The 12,334-nt window shown below is 30.3% G+C and overlaps 1 protein-coding gene across 7 annotated transcripts in view; it reads right to left on the reverse strand.

Annotated features, from left to right (window-relative positions):
- The window catches only part of LOC144843165 (teneurin-3-like), a 122,017-nt gene that overhangs the window by 39,359 nt on the left and 70,324 nt on the right, over positions 1-12,334 (reverse strand). For 6 of the 7 annotated variants that reach the window (XM_078699891.1, XM_078699892.1, XM_078699895.1 and 3 more), the window contains one exon: positions 4,972-5,234. In XM_078699891.1, the coding sequence (XP_078556017.1) occupies positions 4,972-5,191 (220 nt within the window). In that variant the 5' untranslated portion in view covers positions 5,192-5,234. Of the gene's footprint in view, positions 1-4,971; positions 5,235-6,699; positions 6,715-12,334 lie in introns of all 7 variants that reach the window. The other variant, XM_078699890.1, reaches the window with a different exon arrangement.

The raw sequence follows: 12,334 nt of genomic DNA on the forward strand, positions 1-12,334 counted from the left end.
AATACTGAACAGCTAATCAGTCACGGTGTTTTGGTTGAGTAAATTTGCGAAAGATGACACTACTGATGTTAGTCAATATAGATAAGTTAATGATTAAAAATGATTCACTGCATGAAATGCGTACAGGGTAAATGTATAGGTGCTCAAATAAACATTTTTATTTAACCGAGTTACTGAAGTTTGGATTTTATTACTAGCATAAATTTAATGTTTGTTTGAAAAAGAAATAAGATTAAAACCTAAGCTTAGAAAGCTTAGCATGTTTTGGCATTTAAAATTTTAGACTGTTCTTTCCTCAACAAAACAGTCAAATATAAGTATGTACGTACAGGACACATTTTTTATGGAAGATGAAACGATAAAATTTGTTAGGATTCTTAAGATTGTCTCACAGGAGTTGTTTTATTCATATACAGTATATGGTTCTTCGTGCAACATCTATCCTAATAGTAATGCACTACAGATGTTTGAACATTCGAGACAGAGTGATAGATCATAAATGGCCTGATGGTAGGCTTAAAGATAATGACATTTACAACATTTATCATCCTCAATTTTCTAGGCTTTAAAAAACCTCTAGGTCATCTTTAAGTTTGACATTACTTATCAGCAGCAACATAAAAATCTGAAAGCCTCCCTGGAAGGCTATTTCCTTAAGTACCTTCATAAATTATCAATTTCGTAAGATATAATATTTTATTGTTGAAATTAATGTTTAATTGTATATATATCAGAAGGATAGGCTTACAGTATAGTATTTTAAGTATTTATGGTTTAAGGAAATAGTCATGTATTCTTTTAAACAACTAAACATAACAATATTCGAAAAACAAAACTATACTACAATAAAAATATACGTCATAATATATTACTGTATGACTAGAATTATGTCTAACAATAAAGAAACCGTTTTTTTTTTTAAAGTGAATAAAAGAAATACTGTTTTTTAAACTCAACCACTTGTTAGAGAAAAGCATCAGGAACAAAATGCAACTTGATGTTATGGAGAAATTTGATAATGCTAAGGAGAAATATACAGAAATGTACATCAAAGGATTTTCTCTCTAACAGTCTATCTAGAGATCTCAATTATACATAAAAATGTATTTACCTGTAAGATATTATCCACATAAAATTAAAGCATTATTAGCTGTGCATGGCTGTTTTCATCTCAATTACAATTTTAAATCCAGTAGACTGTTTGACTTGTGACAGAAGCTCAATAGCTACAGAAAGCTGTTTGCATTAATATGACTGTACCTCTCAAACATCACGGAGTGTCTATATACTTTCCAATCCTCTCCATTTAACCGACTACAAACAACAGTGAAATGATCAGTTTCAATATAGACATTCTGTTGTTCTGGCATAGTCGAGAAAGCTAATGATGCTTACACAGACCATTCAATTGGAGCTACGCAGGCAGAAACGAAAGGTAGTTCTAACTGAAAAGGTGTAAGTTAGAACAGTATACATCACTCGATCAATTTCTACAACAATGGAAGGGTAACTAGCGAGGCAATACATGAAAGCAAGCGAAATCAATTACCAGTCGATTGAACAAAATCTATTCAATCCAGTCGGAATTATCTCGCATATTGTATTTGCATTAAAAAATCAGTATAGCCGTGTAATGGGTCGGAGATCAATTATAGACCGATAACCGAAAGTTACACAAATGCTACGATGATCATGGCTTCTTTATTCTTCAAAAATAAATCATAAGTGATATCATTTGGTTCTAAAGTTGGCCCTTAATACAGGTTAAATTTTAATTTTCTTTCAATGCAGAAGTGAGCAATAATATATAACATTATAATTCTATTAAATCACTCAACGTTATCTAAGATAGAAATTATGACTAAATATTTTCTTTTGAGTACATGCTCAAGACAATCATGTTAAGAACGATTGAAGTGTGTTTATTGGTAATTTCTTTCTAATTATATTCTTATTGGTATAAATTGTTTTCTAAATGTTGTCCTTCAATTTGGTAAATCTTACGGCCACTTGTTTCCGGTTTACTAAACTAGCGTCAAAACTAAAAGGAACAAATAACCAAATCCCTTAAGGGGGATTAAATTAAATCAATTGAATTTAATCAACATAATTCAAGGAGCCCAATTAAATTTCTGTCATGGAGAGTGAAAACAAATCTAAATAGATGACTGACAAGTTACTAATTATTATTGGTAGTTGTTAATTGGTATGTCTGCTTTGACCATTTTAATAGCTTTGATATTTATTGATAGATAGAAATTAGAGAGAAGTCTTGGAGAAATTGAGATGTAGCGCCCTCCCTAAATAATTTCCAACATTTCCCTCTTACCTTGCTTATCCAGATATTAGTGAACTTTAGTTTTGGGACATAGACAAACATAGTTTCTATAATGAACGGTGAATATTGGGCTTATACACATATTAATATTTTGTATTACCGAAAATAAAACTTTATTCACAAATTATTAGGGAAGGGGGTAGATGAGTAATGTACTGACTAGACATAAAAGATTTGAAATGTTCACATAAAGTGACATAAGCAATTCTACAATGTATTGTAACTAAAATACTAAGAGTTTTGCATGACACTGAAAAGAAAAGCAATACAAAGCTAAAGTTTTTCTATGCTGAAGTTGGAATCATGTTTCATAAAAAATGGGTCAAATTTGTTTATCGGTTATTGAAGTGGAATGTAAATCTCATGTATCCTAATTGATTATGAATCTCTAATGAATAAATACCATGTTTTCTTTGGGGCATACACACTCTTAAAAAGAATTTGCAAACAGATTATTTAGGGTGAATAAATACCTGACCAAATTCAAACACACATGAGTTTCTAGTTTCTCATTGCGACCAAACCGTCTCACCAACGCCATTCATAAAAAATCCAGCCTCAGGTTAATTGTCTAGAACGATATTATTTTGAAATAGTTGTCCAGGACCATGAATAAATTATCTCATCGTTGACTTGGTCCATTTCCTCGTTGGAAAAACATTCTTTTAAGCAAAGTGTTAAAGCAAGAAATCGTAAACATTTTCAACCGATGCGAAACACCGGTGAAAAGTATCGCCTCCTCATTTCAGAATAACTAATGAAACAGAAGAAGTAATGGATATGTTTGCAGCATTCGCAAATAACAAGTAACCACATCTGGGTTGTCTTCAATCGAGTCGTTGTTCAATGTTGTTTCTCAAAACAACGTCACAAGAGCGGTTGTAGTGTTTGAAGTGTCGATTTTCTAAAGTGTGTGTTTCCGAATCGAGGATAAAATAACAGATATATAAGACAAATATACTAAGGCACCATTATTCTGTTATTATTTCATCTATTGCAAATTTCCTAAACGAGAGAAATTTTCTAAAGTTCTCTAATGAATTATTTAAAACTAAATATCGATATGTCAGATTTCTGCAGAGCTTGAAATCAAAATAATAATCAGTTGTGTCTTGTGAAAATAGGACGAATGTTTACAATATTTTTTTGTTTAACGTACAAGATTTTATGCCTCGTAACAAGACCATAAACTTACAGATATGAAAAAAATGTAAAAAATACGTCTGTTTTCAATTATAAAAGTTTGTTGGCTGATAAAAGTTATAAATAATTCTGACTACTGACAACTAAAGACAAGAAAATATCTGTCACTCAATAAAATAGTTTGATGAGTAAAAATATTTGACATGCTAATATCACAACCACAGACCAATATATAATATATATAGACAATATGTCAGTTATAATCAATTTTCAGTTATTAGTATAGTAATACAGTATATGAATCTGTAGTATTGAACTGAATATTAAAGTTACATTTCAAGAAATGTTGACAATTATAATTAAAATAGATTGTCAAATTTACTGTTGTTGTTTTATTAGGATCATGTGTTTATGAAAGTTTGATGAATTTTAAATATTTTTATCAATGATAAACATTTTTTTATAAAACTTTACTTTTAGATTCTATAACTACAACAGGTTGAAACAATATTAATTAGATTTTTGATAAATGTCATTTCAGTTTTCAGTTTAAAAATAATAGTATAAAAGAACATGTCGTTAAACTAATGATTCTTCATCTAATGATAAGGGTGATAACTTTGTTATCAATGTTTGACAGTAGGTCGCAATTTCATAATTTGTTTGAACCTGACCTTACAAAAGGGTAAAATTGGCCATCAATTTGATAATTAAATTTGTAATTTTCACACTCCCGACATTTGGTACTTCTCATACATGTGTACACAATGTCACTTCTGGTCTTGAATAAAAACAAAAAAGAAAGCTCAAGTCATAATTATTGTGCAAAAAATTCTAAAATTCAATTTTAACATTTTGACTAGCAGAGGTTATGCACTGATGTTACACGTGTAAATGGCGCACTATTAGTGTAATTCACACAACAGAAACAAGTGTCACATGTGCGGCTGTCATTCATAATTTCACAAATTGAAAATATGCAAGTTATAGATAATTTTCTATTTATGAAATAATTTTTCAACACACCCATGAGAACAAAAAGAGAAGAATTGTATTTTTTTATTGACAGAATATCAGAATGAATCATAATTTTGAAGGGTAAAATAAAAACATTCCCACAATGTTAAACACTACAGTATATACATTGAATGTCTCTCTAATAGGGTACTTGAATACTTCAGTAGAATGTAGTGTTAAAACATATTTCACAATTTGTATTAGACAGAGGAAGTAAAACTGGTCCGCTCTCTCCTTTTGAAATTCAGATTTGTGTATATATGCAATTATCAGCATGACGTTCAGTTCGCCCAGGCAAATGACCTTAAACTAAAGCTCTGTCTATCTAACTTTATGTGACAAAATAATGTGGTATGCCCATATATGGACATGATGATGGCATATCACTACCATATTTGGCCACCTCACACTTTTTATGTTAAACTGGTTTGATAAGTGTAAACAGAGCTTAGGCTAAACAAATGGCTGCATACCTGTATTTGTGTCTGTTTCCTCTGTAGGGCTAAGTGTATTCAAACCACCCAGAACTTCTTTTTCATAAGCTTTGAGTGTTTCATTAGAACTATACCCTGGAACTAGATAATCTTCTCCTATTTCGTGTTCCAAGGAAGAATTACTACATCGCGATCGAGCTAAACGCTCTCTTCGATGTCGTCTCACAGTGCGTTTAGACTTTGAGGCTCTAGCTGCCATCAAGCGACTTCAGAACGCAACTTGGAATTCGCTGCCACAGTTACTACAACACAAAACAAAATCATCGAAATTTATGGATTTAAACTGTAAAATACTACAATTCTTGTGTTTTATTAACACATTTGATAAATGAAGACTCTAGGCAATATACTATATTATCCAAGTTAATTGTAACAAATTTCTTTGGAACATGTAAATGTTGCAGGCTATCTAATAATTTCAATCTCCCAGGTATTTGTTATATAGTATTCTTTAATTAGAACAAAACTGCATAATAATATCTTGGAAACAAACCAAACAATATACAGTATACTAGCATTGCATTGGAATAACAAAAATAAACAACAAAATATAATTGTACAGTATTAGTAAATGTTAACTGTACATGAACATTTTTAACAAGCCATATCAATACAATTTCAAACTTACAAATCTTTGTAAACTTTCCTAATATACAGTAGTTCTGACATCAAACAACATACAAAATTCAATTCCAAGTATTGTTAGGATTTTAAAGGAAAATCCATTCAAACAAAATTGACGTTCCACGCGTAATCATCATATGTTTAAAAGAAAATTATTATTTAGCAAATATTTAGTTTGAACTGCTTGAGAGATTTTGACAATTGTCTTTTGTTAGTATCGTGTGCCAGAATTCTTTAATCTATTCAATAGTCTAAAAATGGATATTAATCATTTATTACCAATAATATATAATACTGTAAAGGCATAACTTCGAGACCCAATAAAGTGTTCCCGTAATAAGGTGTAGGTGTTCCCTGAATAGAAATTGGGTTGGCCGTGTTGTCAAAACATATATTTCTTTTTGTTTATTTCACAATAAGGAGGGGTTAATACACAGTACTGTATAAGGCCATTATAGTAAATACCCAGTATCTTTCAATAATAGTAATTTTTGTCTAAAAATCACTATGTTTTTATTTAATCCAAATATGATGCTGATTATTTATCCAAAATAAAAATTTAAAATAAACTAGAGTACAATAAAATAATTAGTGCTTTATATTAATCAAAATGCATTATATTTTTTAAAATAATTTAGACAGATCAGGTATGCTTACAATAAATTTAATAGTTAATAAAATAACATATTAATTCCAAAAAAATTACAGCTGTAACAACGAGATGAAATTAAATATCAAGAAGAATTAATTTAGACTAGCTAGTATTACATTTTTTAATTTAAGCCAATGTTAAAATAAATTTAAACTTAAAAGTGGCATTGAAAAATATACTGTCAGGATCGTTTAAAAGGAGAAAACCCCCTACGGGTGATGTCACACAACAAGATGGATGAGGATTTACTGAAAAGAGTTAATTTTACTATTTGGGTAGTCACTAAATGCCTTCAGCAAATACTGCCACCAAATACAAAATCACAATACTATAGATACTGACTCATACAAGCAAGCAACAAAAGATACAATTGACAACAATAAAGAGATCGGGACGACACGTCTAGACCACAAAAAGACAATTTAACTTACCATTCCAAAGTTATCCTGGTGTAATACAATAAAATAGAAAGAGAAGAGACGTATATATTTATTCATCAAAAGTATTTTAATAAATAAATGAAGAAAAAGATGAATTACTAAAACAATATAATTATTGTTGTACAGTATTTGAATAGCCAATAATAATAATATTGACATTATTTTCTGCTTATGGATAAATCAATTACAAACTCTTGTAAAAATCATTTGATTTAAATTTCATTTGTCAAATAAAAAAGATTTTGATTTACATTCTATTAACAAATCAGTTAATTATAGAAAAATAAACAATGTTGATAATGTTATGCAAATGTAAAGAATTTCTTACAATTTACTTGGGCGTGTATAACAAATAAAAGGCTTTGTATAAGGTGACTGTGGGTCTATTGTGTATCAAAGGGCAGACAAGGCTGTTATTTCAACATACAGTACTAACAATGAACACAGAATGACATAATGTGCTGGTATCAGGATAGCTCACTTTTCCCTGCTGGTATGTAGTACTGTGTACAATATGCTGCGATAAACTTGTTTTACGATATTTTCATAGAATACATATGCCTTTGTTTTTAATATTTTTATGATTAAGGATATAAGCTAAAAGGCATCAACCTATTTGTATGCCTTGAATGGATCAGTATACTTTCATAAAGATTCATTTTAACCTGTGGTTTAAGAGCCATTTCATTGGTAAACAAATGAAAACATGTACTTATTATCGTACCATACTTTGATGAACATCTTCACACCTAACCAGTCAAACAACAAATAAAGTGTGATCTTGATTGACAGCCAAAGGTGTAAGATTCAACAAACATTACCCGGTTTTTAAACCACTCAAAAATTAACCAAGCCCAGCGTACAAAGAATTAAATCTTCTATCAATCTCGTTCAAAACCTAACAATTGATCTAAAGTCAATCTACCCCAGTATGAACTTATTCCCAATGGGAGTATTAAATTGATTGTATTGGTCTTTGATTTGTAAACGTACTGTCAAATTGATATGGCTCCTACTCCTAAAGCTGTTAGACTATTGATCCACTGAGGTTAGTGGGGTTTGTTAGCAAATATTATACTACTTAAAACTCTGTTAAATAAACAATATCTTAACAAAGTAGCTCAGAAATTATTTTAGATCAAAACACATTACATTTTTAAATCATCAGATTTGTAGTGCTTGAAAATATAACATTAACTATCGTCTTTATGTAAATACTGTCACTCAATGTTACTGTACACAAGAATATAACATATAACTCCAACCAGCAATAAGTGCAAAAAGCATTTTAACAGAGTTTTCAAAATAAAATAGTCATCCCTATTGACCTACTTTCAAATAATAGGTCAAAAAGAACCTTTTATGGGATACAGATTTAAATATCATAATGGAATGGATTCATAAGGGATGTAGTATTCTGGTCAGTTTAATTATATACTGAAGTTTAGATTGCCAACTGTTTACATAAATAGAATGGATAATGGTATTAGTCGATGTGGGATTAAGCTAGATTGTGGGATTAAGCTAGATTATGGGATTTATAATGGGATTGACCATATTTCATACATTAGATAAAGATATAGGATTAACATTGCATGGATAAACCTTAAATACACTATGTAGGATTAAACTTAAACCTGGGATTAAGCTTATTATATATCCATAAAACTGTGGATTAACTTTCGAAATTAGGATTAAACTTGAACATGGGATTAAAAGCACATAAGCTTGTTGTATAACACATTAAGGATGTTAAAATGTACTCTGTCAGGATTGTAATGTTAACCTTGCCATTTGATACTAAGATTTAGTTTCATCTGAGCTTGTGAACAAATTTCTTTAAAAGCTTTTCAAATGAACACATTAATGAAATAAAGCCAAAGCAGTTTAGTGACGTTACAGACAATTACTTGCAATAAATTTTTTGAATTGGTGATGTCACAATAAGAAGCTACTGTTTCTCATACTTGATCTGATTAACTATGGAAGAAACATTTACGTTGTACAGGCAATCTCAACAAATTAGTTAAGTACATTCATTAACCTGACTTAAATACAGTAGAGCCTCTATTAAGGGGACAACTTTAAAGTGTTCATTTAATAGGTGTTTTCTGAATGTGGATTGACTGCAGTGTTATTTTCCTCTTGCATGGGTGGATCCAGCATTACAGATTAGGGAGGGCTAATTATTTCATAAATGATAAAAATGATCCGTCGGGTTGCAAAAAAATAAAAACAGTCATTATTTTATTTTAAGACATGGCTGTTAAATTTTAGGGGGTACTAAAGCCTGTTTAGCCCCCGCCTAAATCCATGCATGTCTTTTTTTTAAAATACAATCGTGAGAAAATTCTGGTTTAAGGAAAGTTACCAGACTATAATTGTAGTATAGAAATTTTAGAAACGAGAACATATTTTTTCGGCTATGCCCCAATGCAAATTTATATGATTTTAGGTTTTATGCTCCTCAGATTGACAAAAGTAAAACATAGATTCTTCAGGGAAAGATTCTCCATTTACTATTTAATGTATGTTGAGATCTTTTGCGACATGGTGTCTCAAACTAAATCTCCTCTTTCAAACTTGGTATGTAATAAGAACATCATCTCTCATAGTTGATGGGGAAAAAATAAGCATCAACATTCTTGAGATGTATAAGAGAAAGGGTTAACATCAAAGAAAATAAATAAGGATCAGAAAATTCTCTCATTGAAATGTCATCGTATATATTTTTGTATCTATTGGTTGATAAGATTTATGTGAACCAAAGTCAGATTATACATAAGGGGAGAGAAAGACATTAGCGGCAAATTTATTATGCAAACAATTTGTAGTCGTTATGGCAATGAGATTTCAAAGAACGCGGCAGCATTACAAGAACAGAAAGCAATTCTCTTGAAGGAAAAAAAACATGTAATAATCAATAGCAAGATACTAATGAAAAACGAAAGCACAGGATGAAAAACAAGTAGTCTGCATTCAGTAATAACATGTATTACTCAGGAAAAAAGTATAAGAAAAAAATACACCAAAAGTAACATTTATAAATGGAAGGATTCAAAGTTTTGATATTTATTGAATTAACCCTTAGGAGTAACATTAAAATTAGCATAGGCAGGTGATATGTTATGTACTGAATGCGAATCAGTATAATACATACAGTACAATACTGTAAGCACTACTAAAGATGGTCAATATAATAAACAGCAAAAAAAAAAGTACTGTACTAAATAACTGTCAAAATGGATCTCACACACACATACCCAAAGTTGTATGTAGTATCTACAGTACTATATAAGGGAAAATGAATGTAACATTTTTCATAAAATTGTGTCAATTATTCTTCACACTAATGTATATTAGATTCACTATTATGGATTTGATACAGAACAGCTAAGTGTTGATAATTTTTTTTGTAATAAACTACGGTATTGAACGTCTGGTCAGGTTGGAACTGTCATAAAGCAGGTTCACCTTTAAGGCATGTATAATCCTTTATATAATAAAGTATAAATTTAATTGCAACAGTTCGACCTGATCAATTCATTCTTGAATAATGTGTTTGTTAGGTTAGCTTAGGTTGCAATGGCAATTCAGAATTCGTTGTATACAAGTTCTACCATTGTTCGTTCTGATTGGATCTCATTGTCAATTCTGATCAACTAATTTTATGGCGTTTCAAATATCAGGTTTCAAGTTTCATTTAGACTTGCATGAAACAATTCGAAAAAGCATGAGAGAAATTAAAATCAATGCGTCATCATAAATTTCACGTATGAGCACACGCTTTTGTGAAATATAAATTACTTGCAAGTAGATTATAATCAGTATAAAACATAGAGAATAAAAGCTGATAAATTGAGATTGGATGTCCTCTATCATAGAGTAGGCAACTGCTGCAATACAGTCTCACATATATATCATATGTGGTTAGTTTAAGGGTTAGGTTAAGAATACATATGACATTGCCTGTCTCACAGAAGTTCCTTTAATACTGTAAACATTTAAGCTCTGTCTATACTATCAAACTTTACATGTGACAAAAAAATGTCATATGCCCATACTGTATATGGACATGATGATCTTATATCACTACCATATTATAGCATATCACACTAGACTAGTTTGATTGACAGAGTTTTAAAGACAGAAAGAGAAGGTTCATGTATTTGATGAAATTTGTCGAAAAACATTCATTTTTCAGCCTGTTAACTGGTAAACATTTTTTGTAACTGTATTAGGTACTTTATATTCATTAAATCAGTTTAATAGTGAAATAAGTTGACTACACAGCTACTGGCAAATGAAAACATGGTCATTATCGATGTAAATTTTTTTCTACAGAAGAACATTTTAAAACCTGTGCTTAAATGCTGCAAAACAACGCAAGTCATTACTCGCTTGAGTACCACTAAGAATTACGAGTCTTAATAGCACGTGCCGGTCAAATTGTTAGGCAGCATGTAAAATTCCCATCAATCTTCATCTTCATAATGAACATCCTCTCTCCGGACACATTATTTTGGTGATTTTTCGTGCTTTATACGGTACAAAACGAACAGACAATGTGCGCATACGCACGAACATACTTCCTACGCTAAGTGCTGAGATAACATAGGACACCTTTGGGACCCCAGGAGTAGTCGTTACCAATTCTTAGTCCTTTGTCTCGTGACTTAAAAATAGCAAAGCAAATGAAGATAAATATCCTTCTAATGCATGTTGAATAGTCAATTCAATTTTACAATCCCCTTTCTTAACACATAAACGCATATTTTTCAATTAATATTGATTGAAATTTATGATCGGGGCACCTGATAATTTACATTTTTATTATGAATTTAGTGGCAGGAAGTTGGAAACTGACAGTAAAGGAATAGAATGTATTGTCTAATTTAATTATGGATAAAAAAGAACAAAACAAAACAGATGTAGATAGATGTCAGTACAAATAATACATTGTATATCAGAAAAACACATTAAAACCATAATGCAAAATATAATAAAAATGACATATTTAAGATATCAAATATTAAATCTACTTAAAGAACTTAATCCATAAGATTAATTGTACAATACAGTACGATGTCAGTACAGTCAGTAATGTACAGAAGTATCTAAATATTATGATTTTTCATGTAAACTATTTATACTGTACATTCCTATCTTATCTTGTACATCATGTCTGAATAGTAAACATTTAATGTTTACAGTATATTACTGTACATACCAAATTTTCTGTTTCACAAAATTGATGATGCATTAACATTGTACGCAATGCCAACGTGTACAGCAGTAATGTACAAAAGTATCCAAATATTATGAATTTCATGTAAACTATTTATAGTACTGTACATTCCTATCTTATCTTGTACATCATGTCTGAATAGTAAACAGTTAATGTTTACATATATTACTGTACATACCGAATTTTCCATTTCACAAAATTGACGATGCATTAACATTGTACAGTAAAAAGCCAGGTATAGTAATGTCTCGTACGCCAACGTGAAAGTTATTATCTCTGTAGACTGCCCTCATAAAAGTTTCTCTAGGGAATGAAGTGTTCTTCCATTAAAACTATATTTCATGAACAAAATCTTGATTTAGTTAAGCCTTTCCCATA

Source organism: Antedon bifida, chromosome 5 (assembly GCF_963402885.1).
Source record: "Antedon bifida chromosome 5, ecAntBifi1.1, whole genome shotgun sequence".
Taxonomy (NCBI): domain Eukaryota; kingdom Metazoa; phylum Echinodermata; class Crinoidea; order Comatulida; family Antedonidae; genus Antedon; species Antedon bifida.